Here is a 21,738-nt window from a genome sequence, read left to right as displayed (position 1 = left end):
TTATGAGGGGTAGATAGGGTAGACAGTCAGAATCTTTTATCCACAGTAGAAATGTTGAATACTAGAGGGCATAACACCAACGTGAGAGGAAGCAGTCTTAAAGGAGATGAACAAGGCAAGTTTTGTTTTACACAGAGAGAGTGGTAGGTCCCTGGAACACACAGCCAGGGATGGTAGTGGAAGCAGATATAATATTGGTGTTTGAGTGGCATTTGGAATACAATATGAAAATAAAGGTAATATAGGTTTATTGACCATGTTTGGTACAGACTGACATTGTGGGCCAAAGTTCTTTTCCGTATAAATGTCACATGGCACAGCTCTCCATGCAGTCGCATTTATGATGACACGGCTTTCCTTTTTGGGTGAACATAAGACGCGTTGCAACTGTTGTCTGTGGTTTTCAGATAGTGAGAAGTTTTCCTTTCGAGTTCCCCAACTTGGGTGATCTTCTAGGAGGCAGCAATCAGAAGCACCGGTGATCTATTTCTGCGCAAGGGCATTGGGTACGCTCATGTAACTGTCTCCAAGGTCGGAGGCAGTTTGTGATGCGAACACAAAAAAAAAGTGGGGGGGTGGGTGGTGTCAATGAGCTGAGAAACCGGAAGCAGAAGCTGACGTGGAATTCCTTTATTGATGGTGGGATAATAATGAGGAAAGAATGATTCACCATAGTCTGAAAACCTATAATGAATCAAAGTTAATTAGTGGAGCAGCTTGTAGAGCTGCTGTCTCACGGCTCCATTGACATGGGTTCAATCCTGACCTCTGCTGTCTGTGCAGATCTGCATTTTCTTTCCCTGTAAAAGTGAGGTTTCATCAGGTGCTTTGGTTTCCTCCAGGTCGGGAGATTAATCAACTGCTCCTAGGTATATGAGTTGCAGAAGATTTGAGGGGGAAATGGTGAGAGCACAGTGGGGATTACTGTAACTGGGTGCTTGATAGTTGCTATAGACTGTGGACTGCATGGCCTGTTGTGTGTTTTGATTCCATGAACTATGAAATGTCATTCAAAAGGGCTGACATTCAACCTTTGATCAATGTACAAAGTGCCATTTAACTGTCTGTCTTATTTCCTGAATGTTGCTACAACACAATGAATGCAAGTGATTGGCTACAAAACACTTATAAACATCCAAATGATATAAGATGTAATTTCAAAATGTAAACTAGTTCTTCATTTGGTTTTGTGCCACTTGTCTGTAGTAATTAGTGGTAAAGTCTTGCTGTAGGGTATTCATACAACGTAGAGGTATTCCTGGTTTTCTCAAATAGTGAGGACTTCCCATAAGCAAGTACTGTATAATGTATTTTGATTTTATGATTTTAAATTATAAATGGAGAGGGTGACCTGAATCTGTTCTGTTGCAGTGTTTACATCGGTGTGCCTATATCTCCTTCCGGAGCGGCCAGCTACCCTAATGCTGTTTGATGATGTCGTGCAAATCCTATTGGGATCACCAGGTAAGTGAGGAATTCTACATTGTGCTTTCTGCTGCTACATAAGTGAAACATTTGATACTCTTGCAGCATCTAAAAGGAAAAACCAGTAATTTGTGAAGAGATGATATCCTTCAATGTACATGTTCATTCAACGGAAATAATATGAACTAAAAACAAAAAAAAACCTTTGCTGGTCAGCGACCACATGGAGAGGTTAGAGTTGGTCTTTCTCATCATTTAGCATTTTTTTAACCTGCAGAATAAGTAAAACTGATGATAAACACTTTAACCAAAAGGGTAAAATGAAATGGAGAATATCAAAATTAGGATGCAATTATATAAGTAGCAAAAATTTAACATTACCAGTTGTGACAATATAATAGAAAATATGGAGATGATTATGCCATAAACTGTATTTGTATTGGAGAAAGTCTGATGTTGTAAGGGAGTTCAAGTTTAATTGCCATTGAACCATATATGAATAACCATGAATACAGCCAAATTAAGCAGCGTTACTCCAGGGCCAGGGTGCCAGCACATTACCAAGAGGCACACATAGCACATATAAAATATCAGTAAAATACAGCCACACAATAATTCAAGACCCTGAGTCCATGAATGTTGCTGCAGTCTGCAGTTGAGCATAATATGGCTCCTCTTCTCCAGAGCAAACACTAGAGAGCAGCACTGACTCCAGCTTGTATGCTGCACCGCACTGACTCTGACAGCACTGTCCTGGGCAACACCATGGCTAGAGGCCTAGTCCTCGCTACGGCCGAGGCCTTGCAACTCACCCATTGTCCACCCCTGCTGTCCGCCAGTAAATTAGTGAATCGGACTTGCAGCATCCCACATTGACAATGTCCAACGGGGTGTTGTGATCACAATAAAAGCGACTAAGACAATCACTCACTGTTAGACTGCTCACTGCCTTCACACACTGACTCCTCCGACACGTCTCTGACATAGACAGCAGCATGATCTGAACCAGGTCCAGCCCCTTCGGTTTCTCCACCAACGAGTAACTCGCTGATGGGCTAGACCTGCAGTACTTTAAGGTTTTAATGTCCAGCAGTGTCTCGCAATCATAAAAAAAAACATTTAAAAATTTAACACCTTTGTTTAGCTCCTAGAAGCCACTGCATCTGAGCGCACCACCATCTTACCAGATATTAACAATAGTGACTTGCATAAGCAAAATAACAGTGAGGATGATAATGCTTTAAAGAGGGATCAGTCTCCAGGAGAAGCTGATCTTCATTTCAGAATTTTAACAGAAGTACATAGTAATATTGTAACTGCCCATACACACTTTGTTCTTTAAAAAGGTTGAGATACCCCTCTCATTCTTCTAAACTCCAGTGAGTACAGGCCAGAGCCGTCAAACCATCAAATTCTCTTCATACATTAACCCTTTCATTCTGAGAATCATTCTCGTGAACCTCCTCTGCACATCTCTTCTTAGATAAGGGGCCCAAAACTGATCACAATACCAGTTCAATAGTTCCATTTAATATCAGAAAATGTATACAATATACAACCTGAAATTCTTGTTCCTCACAGACATCCATGAAAATAGAAGTGCCCCCAAACAATGGGTGACAGTAAATATATTAGAACCCCAAAGCCCACCCACTTCCCCCTCCCATGCACAAGCAACAGCAAAGCATTGACCCTCCCCCCTCCTCCACTTCCCAGAAAAGACCATGATCTGCAGTCCAACAACAACTAATATTCACCGGACTATTCAGCGCTCTTTTTCACTCTCTCACTCTTGCTCTCTCTCTTGCACGCTCTCTCTCCCTCATAAAGGGGCAGACAGGTGACACTCAGAGAGAGGGAAGACATAAACAAAATAGTTCATTGATTATGGTATTGAAGTCTGCTGCATCGCTTTTTCCGAGTTCTCCAACTTGAGGATTGGCAACACGCTCTCCCCCACCAACGAGAGAAAGGGAGAGAGAGTGCGATCCAAATAAAGTGACACTGGTTGTGAGGCTAATTGGACTCTTGGCGTTGGGTGGTAACATTGGAGTCAGCTTATGAGTTTGGGGTTTGGGAAGGGTTGTGAACACACTATCTGAAGAGGGGGAAAAGTAAGACGGTGTGTCAAGGATATGTTGGGACACAGTCCAGTGCTGGGAAGCCTAAAGAAGGTCTGGACTGAGGTAGGGGTTTTGAGTGGAGAGGTAAAAGGAAAAATCTTAAAGTAATTCTGATCTGTTGGAGTAATTTCGCTGCAGAGTCTAGGGGCATAAGCCAGCCCTTTAAAACTGCAGAAAGGCAGCTCTTGCCCATTAAGCTATCAAAGTTCTTGAGCCTTTTGCCCATGCATCAGTCTGCAGATATGATTGAAATGCAGAGGCTTTTTACCTCACTCCCGACTCTCTTGCTTCTGAATGTACAGTCTCTGAAAATTAAAATTGAAGACCTCAAAGCAAGATTGCTGTACCAGAAGGCCATCAGAGACAGCTGTATACTTTGCTTCATGGAAACATGGCTATCGCCCAGCATTTTGGACAGCACAGTGCTGAAGCGCGATGGTTTTACCATTCACCACAAAGACAGGACATCTGAGGCTTTTAAAGGTCGAGTAGGTGGAGTATGCTTTATGATTAACTCAGAGGTGTACAGACATGGCAGTTCTGTCTCAGTCCTGCTCACCTGACCTGGAACATCTAGTGGTCAAATGTCATCCATTTTATCTGCTAAGGGAGTTTTCTGCTATCGTCCTGGTAGTGGTGTACATTCCACCTCTGGCCAACGTCAGTCAGGCACTGGAGGAGCTGGGCACAGGGATCAGCAGTCATGAAACTGCACACCCTGATGCCTTCCCCATCATTGTGGGGGATTTCAAACAGGCCAGCTTGAAGTCTCTGAACAGCTACCACCAACATATCACCTGTGGAACCAGAGGCGCCAGCACACTTGACCACTGTTATATCATATCAAGAATACTAACCATGCCATCTCACGCTCACACTTTGAGAAGTCTGATCACCTGGCACTTACAGGACTGCTGTGAGTCGGTGGACTGGACAATATTCAGGGATTCATCTTCTGATCTGAATGAATATGCTACAGCTCTTTCCGGCTTTATCAAGACCTGTGTGGATGAACGTGTGCCTTCGAGAACATACTGGACATACCCAAAACAAAATCCGTGGATGAACCAAGAGATTTGCAGTCTGCTGAGGGCTAGATCTGTGGCATTCAAGACTGGTGATCCAGAACTATACAAGTAGTCCAGGTATGACCTATTGAATGCTATTTTAAGGGTGGAAAAAACAATTTCGATTCAGGTTAAAGAAAGAATCGGGTGCACGTCAGCTCTGGCAGGGTTTGCAGGCCATTATTTCCAACAAGGTGAAACCTAACTTCATGATTGGCTGTGATATGTTACTTCCAGATGAGTTTAACACCTTTTATGCATGCATTGCAAGGGATAATAAAACTACATCTGTGCAAATCCCTGCAGCACGTGGTGACCCTGTGATCTCTGTCCTGGAAGCCGAGGTCAAAATATCTTTCAAGAAGGTGAACCATCGCAAGGTGTTCGTTCCTGACAGTGTACCTGCTAGGACTCTGAAAAACTATGCCAACCAGGAGTATTCAAGGACATCTTCAATCTCTCACTGCTGCAGTTGAGAGTTCCCACCTGATTCAAAAGAATGATCATTATACCAGTGCCCAAGAAGAGCAGGGTGAGCTGCCTCAATGACTATCATCCAGTTGCAATTCATCACAGTAGACATGAGTGCTTTGAGAGGTTGGTTACAGCCAGAATCAACTCCTGCCTAAGCAAGGACCTGGACCTGCTGCAGTTTGCCTATCAGCACACTAGGTCTACAGTGGATGCCATCTCACTGATCCTCCACTCGGCCTTGGGTCACCTGGTCAACAGCAATACCTACGTCAGCCTACTGTTTGTTAATTACAGCTCTGTGTTCAACACAATCACCCTCAGTACTAATCAACAAGCTCCAAAACCTGGGCCTCTGTACCTCCCTGTGTAACTGGATCTTTGACTTCCTCACCGGGAGACCAGTCTGTGCGGATCAGAAATAACATCCCCTTCTCACTGACATTCAACACTGGCACACCTCAAAGATGCATGCTTAGCCCACTGTTCTGCTCTCTCTACACCCACAACTGTGTGGTGAGGCACAGTTCAAATGCCATCAGTTCATTTGCCGATGACGCAACTATGCCAGAATAAAATGATGGGTGGGAGGTGGGGGAAGGGAAAAGAGGACAAGCTGGAAGGTGATAGGTGAAGCCAGGTGGGTGAGAAAGGTAAAGGGCTGGAGAGGAAAGAATCTGATAGGAGAGGAGAGTGGACCATAGGAGAAAAGGAAGGAGGGGGGCACTGGGGAAGGTGAGAGGCAGGTGAGAAGAGGAAAGAGGCCAGAGTAGGGAATAGGAGGGGGGGAGAGAGTTTTTTTTAGCAGAAGTAGAAATCGATGTTCATGCCATGAGGTTGGAGGCTATCCAGGTGGAATATAAAGTGTTGCTTCTCCATGCTCAAAATGGTCATCAACCCATTCAAGTGTACAGGGAGTGGTGTGTACAAATTCCTCGGTGAGGACTTGTATGATCATTTTTTTTTCAGCTCAGTTTTCCTGTTTTCTTATCTGAACTGACACCATGTTGCAAGATTTACTGTACATAATCACAACATTACATTGGCTCTGACCTGGTTGGTTTACAGTGGTTGGTGAGCAAGGTGAGCTGCCTCAATGACTTTCATTAGATCTCTCAACCTCATTGTCCCTAATCTCTGATCAGATGATCTCAATTGTCTGATCGTTCAGGAAGCAGAGTCCTAGTTTGCCACTGTTTGTTTGGACACGTTCTCATGAGGTCACTCCTGAAACACATGCAGCTAATCTTAAAGTCATAACACTGTTGGTGCAGATTCCCTCACCCACCCTTACTCCATTGTGAATCAGCTTTTTCATAATATCAGAAAGAAGCAGAGAGAAGTTCACTTGGCCAGAAGAGAGTGTGTCCTTGAATGGCACAAAATTGTTTTTATAGATTGTTGCCACTTCCAGGAATTGTCCTGCTCCCTGCTATTTCCATACGCTTAACAACTTGCTCCTTCAACTTGAAGTGGTGGAACTCAGACTTAATTGCAGTATAATGATGTCTGTAATGGGTCATTGTGCCCAACTAAAATTAGACACCCAGATACTGCTTTTCTCTGGGCTGCTCATTAGGGATTTTTAATTGCTATCTTCCTGACTCTGTCTAGACCAAATAAAGAACTAACTGTGTATATCATGACTCGGCAGCATAATTTCCCTTGAGTTGCATCAAGGACTTGCATCTCGTCATAAAAAAAAATTCAGAGATGAAGCCTAAAATGCTAAGAGAAAATGGCAAAAAATTTTAACAGCAGCTGAGCACAATGTAATTTGCTGCTTTTTTTAGGATTCATAAACCAAATATCATATCATTAGGGAACCCAGCTGCAATTGAACTGATTGCTTCCTGATGTTTAAGTGGTTGCAGAACTGAATTAATGAAGATTTCAGTAGTGTTTAGAAATGTAGATGCTTTCAGTGTGCTAGGAACTACAGCTTCCATTGATGTACTGTGCAGCCTTTAATGTAACCAGATCACTCAAGGCACATTGCAGGAGCCTTATCAAACAAAAAAAACCTGTCATAATGAGAGTAAAACACCTGACCAAGAGTTTGGTCAAAGCTTATTCTCTGAGAGCACCTGGAAAGAAAATTTTGGGATGATAGAGGCCGATTTGCAGGGAGGCAGGCATCTCTGGGGATTACAGAGAAGATTGTGTGGAAAGAGGGGAATTCAGCTACAAGGAAGTGAATTTGAGAATGAGAATAGTGAGGCATTTCTTAAACAAGAGCCAGTGTACATCGACAAGACAGGATGATGTGGGAACAATCTATGGAATTCAGTTGAAATGAGTTTGTCATTCCTTGAAGTCCATTCAACCCCTTACCCATGAAGCTCTCAAGATAATTTTCTGGTAATTCTCAGAATGCTGATAATCTCCAGCAAAAAATACAATGACTTTATGCCATTCATTACCAGCAGAGTTCACTGTTGACAGTGAGCAGAAGGTGGTTGGCCGTGCCCATCAATTACAAGGTTTATAGCAACAAATGAGCTGTGGCAGGGTTGCATGTGGAAAGGGTACAGAGATAGAGGTGTGGATATGAAATCTGCAATTCAACTAGGATAGACATGATGCCGTGGTTGTAAATTGCCTGGTTCAATCTCAGGCCAGGTTCTTCCAACACTTGTAGTTTTTTTTTTTGCTGGACAATCCAGTGTCTGCATTCTCTTGTGCCTTTGCCTTGTATCCCGAGTGATAGCCTCTGGTTGCCTAGTTTGTATTTCTGGGATCATATCACTAACATGAGGTTAAAGTAGTTGTCCAGCTTCCGGTTATATGCCAAGTGTGTATCATGCAGTATGACTTTGGATGCATTACAGTATCAGCCATTGTTGTTGAGATCCATCAATAAAGGGATGTTCGGTTAGCTCATCTTGTTTACTCATCTGAGCAAAACAATATTAAGAACTGACCTACAGGTACTACGAGTGCAACAAGGATAGGATATCGCTAAGGAAACAACAAGGGAGTAAGTGGGGGAAAGGACAGAAGTATTCCCTAGGTGGAGCATTAATGATGGCAGATGGTGAATATGTTAATTAGCTCCTGGGAACCATATGATTTACAGAGAGTAATCAGATAAAGGCAAAGGAGCATTGTCAAAAATGAAGCTTCATTTGTGAAGACAATTGTGAAACCTCAAAATATTTTAGAGATGATGTATGCGTGAAGAATTGCCACAGTAATTATTGGGTGAGTTGTTATGCTTTAAGTTTACAAATGCATATCATGCACCATTTATGGTTATGTGTAGTTATGAAAGCAGTTTAGAGCAAGATATAAAATGTATCACATTTGCACCTTTGGGAGAATTATTCATTGGGCATATTAACACAAGAGATTCTGTAGATGCTGGAAATCCAAAGCAACACACACAAAATGCTGGAGGAGGTCAGGTCAGGCAACATTTATGGAAAGGAACAAACAGTCAAGGTTTTAGGCTGAGACCCTTCAGCAGGACTGGAAAGGAGGGGGAAAGACACCAGAATAAAAAGGTGGAGGAGGGGAAAGAGACTAGCTAGAAGGTGATAGGTGAAGCCAAGTGGATGGGAAAGGTAAAGAGCTGGAGAGGAAGGAATCTGACAGGAGAGAAGAATAGACCATGGGAGAAAGGGAAGGGGGAGGGGACCTGGGGGATGTGATGGGCAGATGAGAAGAAGAGGTAAGAGGCCAGAGTGGGGAATAGAAGAGGGAAGGGGGAGACAAGTGAAGGCAAGTTCCAGGAAGGATATATGGCTGTGGTAGTGAGTCTAGGTGAGTATATGATTGAAGAGTCGGAGGGCATTGGTTTTAGTGTCAGGGATGCATTGTGTTAAGTCGTTTATTCTCTCGGGTTATAGTTGAAGATTAGAAATCCATAAGTATCTGTTTAGCTCAATTTAAAGTAGACTGAATGTATAGCATTTTACAGAAAATATGTATCATGTCAGGCAGCACAGTGTAGCCAATAGAGCCACTGCCTCATAGCTGAAGCAGGTTCAGTCCTGACCTCCAGTACTGTGATGGTATTGGGTTCACTGTCCGCAGAGCCCTGAACTCAAAAAGGAGATGTTAAGCACTATCTGATGTAGGTAACTATGGGTAACCTCACACTACGGAAGGTATACTGCTTCAACCTAACTCTTCAGAAACTAGCTTACTTCCCTGTCGAGTCTCTGTGGCGAGGTCTAGCAGCCAATACCCACTGCTTGTATGGTGGGTTCCCCCTCCCTACCAAGGAGGAGGTACTTCCAGCTAACAAAGTGGTATAAACAGAGTTTCTTTTATTTTTCATGATACGCATTTAAATTTAGACAAATAGTTCTTAACATTGACATGCACAGAGGATTTCTGTAGGTAGTTATTGTTCCTGGTTTGTTATGTTTTTGAAGTAATCTGTGACCTGTGTACATTTTAAACAACTCAATAGTGTGATACACTATGTGTATCTGTCACTTTTAAAAAATCCTCCTTTGTCCATACTCTGTTTTACATTGCAGCTCTCACTTTGCTTCATTATTGTTCGTCATCTATAAAGTAGATTTGGTTAGAAGCTCTATCCTTGTAAAAAAAAAACACAAAAATCCTCTGAGCTGTCAAAGACAGCGTCTATGGAAAGAGAGAAAAGTTAACATTTCAAATGTGGAACAGTTTCTCTTTCCGTTAGATACTTCCTGACCCGTTGAGTGTGAGCAACATTTTGTGCTTTTGGTTCATATTTCTAGCGTACTAGATTTTGTTTTTGTTTTCATTTTCATTATCCTTGTTTCTAGTGTAAATGAACATGAAAGTAGAACAAATTGTGGAAGCTACACCTCATTTCACTTAATTTTTAAAAAATTTACAAGGATGCTGCTCGGTCTGGAGGGCCTGAGTTATATGGAAAGATTGAATAAGTTATGACTTTATTCCCTGTAACATAGAAGATTGAAAGGAGATTGGATAGAGGTATACAAAATTATGAGGGGTATAGATAGGGGAAAGGTCATTTGTTAAGGGTGAAAGATGAAAGGTTTTGAGGGGAAAATGAGAAACCTCTTCACTGTGAAGGTGGTGAGAGTGTGAAACGAGTTGCCAGTGCAAGTGGCAGATGCGATTTTGATTTCAATGTTTAAGCGAAATTTGGACAGGTACATATATGGTAGGGGTATGGAGGGCTATGGTCCTGGTACAGGTCGATGGGACTAGGCAGTTTAAATGGTTCGGCATGGACGAGATGGGCCAAAGGGCCTGTTTCTGTGCTGTAGTTTTCTAGGACTCTAAACCAGGGGTTCCCAACCTTTTTTATGCTATGGACCAATATCATTAATTAAGGGGTCCATAGACCCCAGGTTGGTAAGCCCTGATCTAAACCCATCTGTTGCAATAACTCTTTCAAACTGCACTTGTTCATTGAATACGAATGGACCAGCAATGAAGCCTGCTCTGTCACTCTGAGTTCTTGGCTGATGTGTGATGCAACTCTGCAAAGCTACCTTTGGCCCACTACCTTTAATACATTAGGTAAACAAAAATCCAAAAAATTCAGATTTGAAATTAACAGTTTATGTATTCATCTTTAATAATGCAATAGTGGGTGGGATTATGAGTAGCAAAGAGCATTCAAAAAGGCTTCAAAGGGATATTGAGTAGACAGGCTGAGTGAGTAGGTGACAGCATGGCAAATGGAGTATAATATGGAAAAATGTGAAGTCATCCACTTTGCTGCATGAAGCAGTAAGGCAGAGTATTTATTTTAAAATGGTGACAGAACATGTCACCATTTTAAATACTAAAGTGTTCTTGTAGACAAACCACTAGCATATAGGTGCAGAAAGCAATTAGAGGTGTGTTAAGCGAGGATTTAAGCACAGGAGTTATACAAAGACTAGGGCTTTATTAGCCTTTTTGACTGTTTCTGTACACTGAGCTTAATTCCAGCCTCTGTGAGCCCTCGCTGACCAGATGTTTGCGAAGTGCTTCCATCACCTCTGATATGAAGTTCCGCACCACTGCACCCTGAATGATTACTGTGGTAACGCTTCTCCTTTGTGACATTACCGCAAGACAGATAATCCGCAAAATGTCACTAAATACTCCTTGCAAAGCACAGAGAAACTGGCTATTTCCAAAGCACATGAAATTGGTACCGATGCAATGAATTATTGGAATCAAATCAAGGCAGAATTAATTGATGTTGATGGTATTTATAATAACTGTTTGATGCCAAATTATTTTTGTTGTAAAAAGCATTAGATTTTCCATGTTAAGAGCTTAAGTTTGTTCCCTGTTTTATTTTACTACAATATATTGTCTGCATCTTTGATTTGCAAATAATTTTTTATTATCTTGGGTTTATCACCAGGGAACTTTGAGGTAGAACATCACAAGAGGTGTTTATAGTGTCAGGCTTCAGTAAACCTGAGATTTATTTTAGCAACACACACAAAATGCTGGAGGAACTTGCTGCCTGGCCTGCTGAATTCCTCCAGCATTTTCTGTGTGTTGCTTAGGTTTCCAGCATCTGCAGATTTTCTCGTCTGTGATTTATTTTATTATTTTATTTTAGCAATACAGCGCAGAGTAGGCCCTTCGGGCCCTTTGAGCCACATTGCCCTAGCGACCCCTGACAAACCGGACTAACTCTAGCCTAATCATGGGACAACTTACAATGACCAATTAACCTACCTGGTGCATCTTTGAACTGTTGGAGGAAACCAGAGCTCCCAGGGAAAACCCATGCATTCCACAGGGAGATTCCTTAGAGAACGATGCCAGAATTGAACTCAGACATCCCACCTCTCCCGGAAGTTCTGGGAGTCTCCCGCATATCGATAGTGGCTCCCTGATGCCTGGAAATTATATATAATATCCCAAAAATTGATTTTTTTGAGAAAGAGAGGGAGAGTGAGCATCCTGATTGGTCTCTCTTCATGATAAGAGTGGTCCCCAACTACTGGGCCACGAGGAAACGATATGATTTGGCGATATGAGTCAGCTGCACCTTTCCTCATTCCCTGTCACGCACTGTTGAATTTGAATGCACGCGAGGGCATTATGCACACATCATCCATGTCAGCGCGGGAAGAAGATCAACTCCTCGAGCTTGCAAATGACGGCGGGCTGAAAAGTATGTTTGACATAACATCTCTGCCGGCATTCTGGATCAAAGTCAAGGTTGACTATCCTGAGATAGCTACAGAAGCACTTTAAACGTCGCTTCCATTTCCAACATATCTCTGCAAAGCGGGGTTTTCTGCAATGAATGCAACGAAAACTAAATTGCGGAATAGACTGGACACAAGGAACCCCCTTCGAGTATCGCTGTCTCCCATCACCCCTCGATGGGACCGTCTTGTTGCAGGAAAACAAGCCCAGGGCTCGCACTGATTCAGCAATATTGGTGTGTTGCAATAATTTTATATGTTCATAGAGGAAAATATGCGCTGTGTGTTTAATATCCAAACGTTACTTAAAATGTTATGATGCTATTGACTTATAATTGACTTATTACTATATTCACTGTGTATTTAATATTAAATTCATTAGATAAACCCTTTTAGAAACAAAATTGAGTGTATTAGCCACTTATAAGTGACTTATAGTTGACTTTTCACCTATATTCCGGTCATGATTAACCCACCGCCCCAGTCGGCCAGTCCGCAAGAATATTGTCAATATTAAACCAGTCCACGGTGCAAAAAATGTTGGGGACCCCTGCTAAGTAGACATCAGTTTTCTCTGTGGGCGGGTTTTATAGTCGACCTCAAAAATAATGAGTGTTGCTCTCTGCTCTGTTTGCAACAGTGACTTTTCTATTGCCCATGGTGGGTTAAAATGTAAAAGACATGTTGAGGTGAGTTTTAGTGTCATTCGTTCATTAGCATAGCTAATGTTATTTAAACTAGCTGGCTGGCTGCTAAGGAGCTACCCTGTTGATGTCCTATGTGATGAGGCCAAACTCCCTGTAGACTTGCTTAAAGTTGTAATAGAATAAACATGATAATATAATATAAGTACATATTTTAATGTCACATTTTCTGCATATACCCAACTTGGTTTACAGATTAGACAAAATCACTGAACAAAGTATTACATACACCCTTGGAGGTCGACCGTGGGGGGGAATGCTACCTCCCTGAAATGAGTTTTTGCAGGGTGTGATGTCTGTGAACTCCAGAAGGCTCCGAGCTGTAATAGCACCACACTAACCGCTACGCTACCATATTGTCTTTCCACAGATGAATCTGTAAGGATATTATCAGATTATGAACTCTAGTTAAAGTGACACTCTGGTGTAAATTGGCAGTTCTGTTAAATGCAGTTCTGAAGTTAATGAATCTCGACAAGTTACAGAACAAGCTAGGGAGGTACACCAATCATAGTCAGTGTGATTCACAACCAGATGCGGCCTTGCAGAGTAATGGGATTTGACCTGGGAATTGGCAGGTTCATGTTCCAGTCTGAAAGCAACTCATTTTCATGTAGCACTGGGGAAACAAGTGTTACAAGTCAGAATTCCTTGACTGTTGCCTTGATTTTTACCCGTTGCAGGGATTCCAGACAGAATGAACACACAGTTGTCTTTGTATGGGTATGCAGCACACAGCCTTGGGAGTCGTAAATACATTCCACAGCCACAGTATTTCCCACCTCTAATCCGCACTCCTTACGTAAATGACAACTCTACTGGGAGTGCAGTGATGTGCAATATGCTATTTAAGGTTTCCTTTCATGTTCTTGCTGGCTTGCTTACTCCATCTCAGGGTAATTGTTGCTAGACACTTTCTTCCTCCTTTTGAAAATACCATCTCATGATCTCTTTATACCGACAATGAGCCTCAGTTTAAAATTAATAACGTGAAATAGGATCAGAAATGGGCCAAGCCTGCCCCACCACGCGGTGTGGTTGTGGCTGATCGGCTTCCAGCCTCACTTGCTCCATGCCAGGCCCTCAATTCCCTGATCTATCAAAAATTTCTCAGCTTTCTCTTTAAATGCTTCTGTAACCCCTAGGATAGAGATTTCTAGTGCTTCGCCACACTGTGAGAAGTAAGCATCTCAATTTTAAATTTCCTTAATCTCTCACAAGTGGAAACGTTTGCCCTGTAATGCCTCCTAAGGATCCTGTAAGTTTTAATAAGACCATCGCTCTTTCTTCTAAAACGAAGAGAATATAGTTCAGGGAATATAGATACACTGTGATTTGGTTTGGGGGGGGGTATAGTGGACAGTGAGGAAGATTATCAAAGCTTGCAGCAGGATCTGGACCAGCTGTAAAAATGGCAGATAGAATTTAATGCAGACAAGTGTGAGGTGGTGCACTTTGGGAGGACCAACCAGGGTAGGTTTTACACAGTGAGCAGAAGGGCACTGAGGAGTGCACAGAGGGATCTGGAAATACAGGTCCATAATTCATTGAAATTGACATTACTGGTAGATGAGGCCGAAAAGAAAAGTTTTGTCACATGTCCTTCATACAATGTATTGTGTGCAGGAGTTGGGATGTTATGCTAAAATTGTATAAGAAATTGTTGAGGCTTAATTTGGAGTCTTCTGTGCAGTTTTGCTCACCTACATACAGGAAAGATATCAATAAGATTGAAAGAGTACCGAGGAAAATCTACAAGGATATTGCTGGGACCTGAGAACCCAAGTTATAGGGAAAGGTTCAATAGGTTAGAACTTTATTCGCTAGAATATACAAGATTGAGGGGAGATTTGATAGATGTATACAAAATTATGAAGGGTATAGATAGGGTAAATGCAAGCAGGCTTTTTTCTACTGAGTAACACACACAAAATGCTGGAGGAACTCAGCAGGCCAGGCAGCATCTATGGAAAAAAGTACAGTCGACATTTCAGGCCGAAACCCTTCGGCAGGACTGGAGGAAAAAACGCTGAGGAATACAGTTAAAAGGTAGGGGAAGGTGGGGAGAGAAACACTTGGTGATAGGTGAAACCTAGAGGGGAGGGATGAAGCAAAGAGCTAGGAAATTGGCGAAAGAGACAGAAGGCCATGGATGAAAGAAAAGGGGGGAGGAGCACCAGAGGGAGGCAATGGGAGGGCAAGGAAGTAAGGTGAGAGAGGGACAAGAGGATGAGGCATTACTGGAAATTTGAGAAATCATTGTTCATGCTATCAGGTTGGAGGCTACCCAAATGGAATATAAGATGTTGTTTCTCCAACAGAAGTGTGGCCTCATTGTGGCAGTGGAGGAGGCCATGGATGGACATATCAGAATGGGAAGTGGAATTAAAATGGGTGGCCACTGGGAGATCCCGCTTTTTCTGATGGACGGAGCCAGAAGCCTCCAATGTGATGGCATGAACGTTGGTTTCTCTAACTTCCAGTAATTTCTGCCACCCCCTCCCTTCACCATTTCCCATTCCCTTTTCCCGTTCTCACCTTATCTCTTTGTCAGCCCATCGCCTTCCTCTGGTACTCCTTCCCCCCGCTTTTTCTTATTTTCATGGCCTCTGTCTCTTACACCAATCAACTTCCCAGCTCTTTACTTCATCCTTGCCCCCCCCCCCCCAGGTTTCACCTTTCACCTGGTGTTTCTCTCTTCCCTCCCCCTACCTTTCAAATCTACTGCTCAGCTTTTTCTCCAGTCCTGCCGAAGGGTTTTGGCCTGAAACATCGATTGTACTTTTTTCCATAAATGCTGCCTGGCCTGCTGAGTTCCTCCAGCATTTTGTGTGTGTTGCTCGGATTTCCAGCATCTGCAGATTTTCGCTTGTTTGTGCTTTATCTACTGAGGTTGGGTGAGAATACAATTAGAGGTCATGGATTAAAGGTGGAATGTTTGAGGAAAATGAAGGGAAACTTCTTCACTCAGAGGGTAGTACCAGCAGAAGTGGTGGATGTGAGGTCAATTTCAACATTTAATAGAAATTTGGATAGACACATAGATGAGACTAGGCAGATTAATATTTCAGCAAAGACCAGATGGGCCAAAGGGCCTGTTTCTGTGTTCTATGACTATCTAATTTCTTTCGTTGCTGGTCATAGGGTAATCCACTTGCCCAAGTAGTTAGCCCCACGAATCTCTTACGGACATGCGAGTGTACCCTTGCTGGAATAAAGAATCCACAACTGTGCACAGTACTCCAGTTGTGGCCTCACACATACCCTGTTCTTTTGTATTTCTGTGATTGCCCACAACAAAATGGATCTTAGGGTTGTATATAGTGACAGATATGAACAATAATAATAAATTCACTTTGAACTTTGAAATGCCAAGCCTCTTGCAATCAAGGCCAGTGAGCCTTTTGCCTTCCGCCTTTCTAACTATTTGTTATTCCTGTTTGCTAACTTTCTGATAATTCATGCATACAGACACCTGGTTCCCTCTGTAGTTCACTCATCTGCAATCTTTCTCTAAATAGATAATCTGTCTTTTGGTTTCTTTTACTGAAGTGCATGACCTCACACTTTTCCAACATTAAACTCCAGGTGGCAGATTTTCACCCATTCACTCAACCTATGTGTATCCACTTACCAAATCCAAATATTCTCTCTGCAACATGCCATTTCATGTATGTTTGTGTTATTGGCAAAGTTGAATACCTTGCACTCTGCTCTTTCCTCCAGGTCAGTCATGGAAATTGTAAATAATTGAGAGCAATTACACAGTTTAAGAAACTCCACTGGTTACAGCATTCAGCCTGAAAATTATCTGTTTATTATGATTTTACAATAACCAGTCTTCAGTCTATGCTAACACACTTCCTCTAATTTTGTGAACTTTATCTCGTTCTCCTGCTTCTTCAGCGGCACCTTGTCAGCTGTGTACTGAAGATTCAAAAACACCACATGCAGGTTTTTGTTATTGGCTCTGCATGTTATATCCTCAAAGAACTAGTAAATTTGTCTAACGTAATTTACTTTTCATAAAGCCATGCTGACTTGAGTGAAATGCAAAAGGAATTAATGTAACCAAACTAAAGGCAAGCTCTTATCTCAATGGAAAAAGCTTTCAGATGAACAAAGTGAACAGAAACCCAGGTGGTGATGAGTGTTAATCGCAATAAGTTAGCAAGCAAGTACAGCAAGCAGTTAACAAAGATGCCCTCACCTGCATCTCTTCTTTTTTCTGTGTGTCAGACTTCACACCATCCTCCTGCCACCCCACCAGGGATAGGGTTCCTCTTCCTCACCTACCACCCCACTAGCCTCTGTGTCCAGCACATAATTCTTCATAACTTCCGACATTTCCAACGGGATCCCACCACCAAGCACATGTTGCATTCCCTCCCACTTTCCACTTTCTGCATGGATAGCTTCCAATGCGACTCCCTTGTCCACTCATCCCTCCCCACTGATCTCCCTCCTGGTACTTATCCTTGCAAGCGGAACAAGTGCTACACCTCCTCCCTCACTACCATTCAGCATTCCAAACAGTCCTACCAGGTGAAGCAACACTTCACCTGCGAGTCTGTTAGTGTCATCTACTATATCTGGTGTTCCCGATGTGGCCTCCTGTATATGGGTGAGACCTGATGTAGATTATGAGACCGCTTCGACGAGCATCTACACACAGTCCGCCAGAAAAAGCAGGATTTCCCTGTAGCCACCTGCTTCCTATTCCCATTCTAACATGTCAGTCCATGGCCTCCTCTACTGCCGTAATGATGCCACACGCGGGTTTGAAGAGCAACAGCTTATATTCCGCCTGGGTAGCCTCCAACCTGATGGCATGAACATCAATTTTCGAGCTTCTGGTAATTGTCCCCTTCGCCATTCCTCATTCCTGTTTCCCCCTCTCACCTTATCTCCTTACCTGCCTATCACCCTCCCCCTTCCCTTTCTTTCTTGGTCTTCTGTCCTCTCCTATCAGATTCCCCCTTCTTTCAGCCCTTTATCTTTCACCAATTAACTTCCCAACTCTTAATTCAACCCTCCCCCCCCCATTTGACCGATCACCTACTACCTTGTACATATCCTCTTCTTCCCCCCAACCTTCTTACTCTGACTCCTCATTTTTTTTTCCAGCCCTGAAGAAGGGTCTTGGCTCAAAACGTCGATTGTACTCTTTTCCATCAATGTTGCTTGGCCAGCTGAGTTTCTCCAGCAGTTTGTGTGTGTGGCAAAATGAAAGGTGCATTGGCCTTTATTAAATGGTGTTGGAGTTTAGTAGTTTAGCATTGTACAGGGTATTGGTGAGTATTGTAAATGTCCAGCTATTTCTTCCTTGATTGTAAACTTCACCTTCAAAGTAAATTTATTATCAAAGTACATATGTCACCAATTACTACCCTAAGATTCATTTTCTTCAGACGTTCGCAGTAGAACAAAGATAAAATGCACACGGAGACTGACAAGCCACCAATGTGCAAAACAAGGGGAACTGCAAAAACAAGAAGAAATAAATAATTAAATAATACTGAGAATGTGAGTTATAGAGCCCTTGAAAGTGAGTCCATAGGTTGTGTTCAATGATCATTTCAATGATGGGACATGTGAAGTTGAGTGAAGTTTTCCCCTCTGGTTCAGGAACAATAACTGTTCCTGAACCTAGTGCTGTGGGTCCTGAGGCTCCTGTACCTCCTTCCAGAAGGCAGCAGCGAGAATACAGCATGGCCTGGGTGGTGGGGGTCCCTTGATGATGGATGTAGCAGAAGGAACTTGGGTTTCGATTACTTCATTAGTTGAATCTCCTCATAGCAACAGAGAACATGGATGCCTCATTGTCTACTGACAGTACCAGGGCCTCTCAGAAGCATCTTTATGCATGAATTGAAAGGGGTCAGTGGGAAGTGTATTACCTCAGACTTGACAGTACTAGAGCATTAGCTGCCTCTAGAATGCATATAAATGAAACAAACGCCATCATTTTCATTAAACCATTTATTAATTTGTGAACTTTGATTGCATAATATTTTCATATCAGTGTTTACTTAAGTAACCACCAAAACACTATTCTTTACAGCCATCCATCAGTAGCATAACACTAAATTCAGGAGCACAAATAACATTGGACATTGCATTTTCCTATAATTTTAGACAGTTGCGGATGATTGATGTGCGAAGAATATAGAACATAGAAAACCTACAGCACAATACAGGCTTTTCGGCCCACAAAGCTATGCCGAACATGTACTTACCTTAGAAATTACCTAGGGTTACCCATAGCCCTCTGTTTTTCTAAGCTCCATGTACCTGTCCAGGAGTCTCTTATAAGACCCTATCGTATCTACCTCCACCACCATCGCCAACTGCCCGTTCCACGCACTTGCCACCCTCTGCAGAAAAAATCTTACCACTGACATCTCCTCTGTACCTACTTCCAAGCACCTTACAACTGTGCCCTCTCATGTTAGCCATTTCAGCCCTGCGAAAAAGCCTCTGACTATCCACAAGATCAATGCCTCTCATCATCTTGTACACCTCTATCAGGTCACCTCTCGTCCTCCGTTGCTCAAAGGAGAAAAAAACAAGTTCACTCAACCTATTCTCTATTGTCATCCCTACAATTGCCAAGATCCTTTTCTGTAGTGAATACTACAGCAAAGTATTTATTAAGTATCTCTGCTGTCTTCTCCGGTTCCATACACATTTTTCCACTGTCACACTTGATTGGTCCTATTCTCTCACGTCTTATCCTCTTGTTCTTCACATACCTGTAGAATGCCTTGGAGTTCTCCTTAATCCTGCTCGCCAAGGCGTTCTCCTGTACCCTACCATCCTTTCCCTGTCTCATTGGAATGTACCTATGCAGAACATCACGCAAATATCCCCTGAACATTTGCCACGTTTCTGCCGTACATTTCCCTGAGAACATCTGCTACCAATTTGTGCTTCCAAGTTCTTGCCTGATAGCTTCATATTTCCCCTTCTTCCAATTAAACACTCTCCAAACTTGTCTGTTCCTATCCCTCTCCAATGCTATGGTAAAGGAGATAGAATTGTGATCACTATCTCCAAAATGCTCACGCACTGAGAGATCTGACACCTGACTAGGTTCATTTCCCAATACCAGATCACGTACAGTCTCTCCTCTTGTAGGCTTATCTACATATTGTGTCAGAAAACCTTCCTGAACACACCAAACAAACTCCACCCCATCTAAACCCCCGTGCTCTAGGGAGATGCCAATCAATATTTGGGAAATTAAAGTTTCCCACCATGACAACCCTGTTATTATTACACCATTCCAGAATCTGCCTCCCTATCTGTTCCTTGATGTCCCTGGTACCATTGGGTGGTCGATTAAAAAAGACACCCACAGAGACTCAGTAGACAATCTCTCCATGACTTCCTCCTTTTCTATGGCCGTGACACTGATCAACAGTGCCACGCCCCCCCCCCCCCCCCCCCCCCTGTGCCTCCCTCCCTGTCCTTTCTGAAACATCTAAAGCCTGGCACTCTAAGTAGCCATTCCTGCCCCTGAGTCATCCAAGTCTCTGTAATGGCCACAACATCATAGTTCCAAGTACTGATCCACGCTCTAAGCTCATCCGCTTTGTTCATGATGCCTCTTGCATTAAAATAGACACATCTTAAACCATCAGTTTGAGTGCGTCCCTTCTCTGTCACCTGCCTATCCTCCCTCTTGCACTGTATCCAAGCTTTCTCTATTTGTGAGCCAACCGCCCCTTCCCCCATCTGTTTCAGTTCAGTTCCCACCCCCCAGCAGTTCTAGTTTAAACTCTCCCCAGTTGCCTTAGCAAACCTCCCTGTCAGGATATTGTTCCTCCTCGGATTCAAGTGCAATCCGTCCTTTTTGTACAGGTCACACCTGCCCCAAAAGAGGTCCCAATGATCCAGAAACCTGAATCCCTGCCCCCTGCTCCAATCCCTTAGCCACGCATTTATCCTCCACCTCACTCTATTCCTATACTCACTGTCACGTGGCACAGGCAGTAATCGCGAGATTACTACCTTTGTGGTCCTGCTTCTTAACTTCCTTCCTAACTCCCAGTAGTCTGTTTTCAGGACCTCCTCCTTTTTCCTACCTATGTCGTTGATACCAATATGTACCACGACTTCTGGCTGTTCACCTTCCCACTTCAGGATGTTGTGGACGCGATCAGAAACATCCCGGACCCTGACACCTGGCAGGCAAACTACTATCCGTGTTTCTTTCCTGCATCCACAGAATCGCCTGTCTGACCCCCTAACTATAGAGTCCCCTATCACTGCTGCCATCCTCTTCCTTTCCCTACCCTTCTGAGCCACAGGGCCAGACTCTGTGCCAGAGGCGCGGCCACTGTTGCTTCCCCCAGGTAGGCTGTCTCCCCCAACAGTACTCAAACAGGAGTACTTATTGTTAAGGGGGACAGCCACAGGGGTACTCTCTAGTTTCTGACTCCTGCCCTTCCTTCTCCTGACTGTTACCCACCTATCTGTTTCCCGAGGCCCCGGTGTGACTACCTGCCTGTAGCTCCTCTCTATCACCACCTCGCTCTCCCTGACCAGATGAAGGTCATCGAGCTGCATCTCCAGTTCCCTAACGCAGTCCCTAAGGAGCTGCAGCTCAACGCACCTGGTGCAGATGTTGTCATCTGGGAGGCTGGGAGTCTCCCGGACATCCCACATCTGACACCCAGTACAGGACACCGGCCTCACAGACATGCTTCTTGTTTCTATACTTCACAGGTAATCTACCTTGCCTCGACTCATTATCGCTGAAGTCCCGTTGAGCCAAAGCCCTCCTACTCTGTCTCCCTCTACTCTG

General features: G+C 43.2%; 1 protein-coding gene across 1 annotated transcript in view; it reads left to right on the top strand.

Annotated features, from left to right (window-relative positions):
- Window positions 1-21,738, top strand: part of fam171a2a (family with sequence similarity 171 member A2a) — a 293,993-nt gene that overhangs the window by 137,068 nt on the left and 135,187 nt on the right. The window contains exon 3 of the mRNA XM_072248783.1: window positions 1,372-1,464. Coding sequence (XP_072104884.1) covers window positions 1,372-1,464 — 93 coding nt within the window. The remainder of the gene's footprint in view (window positions 1-1,371; window positions 1,465-21,738) is intronic.

This window comes from Mobula birostris, chromosome X (assembly GCF_030028105.1).
Source record: "Mobula birostris isolate sMobBir1 chromosome X, sMobBir1.hap1, whole genome shotgun sequence".
Classification (NCBI taxonomy): domain Eukaryota; kingdom Metazoa; phylum Chordata; class Chondrichthyes; order Myliobatiformes; family Myliobatidae; genus Mobula; species Mobula birostris.
This window is presented reverse-complemented; position numbering and strand designations above follow the sequence as displayed.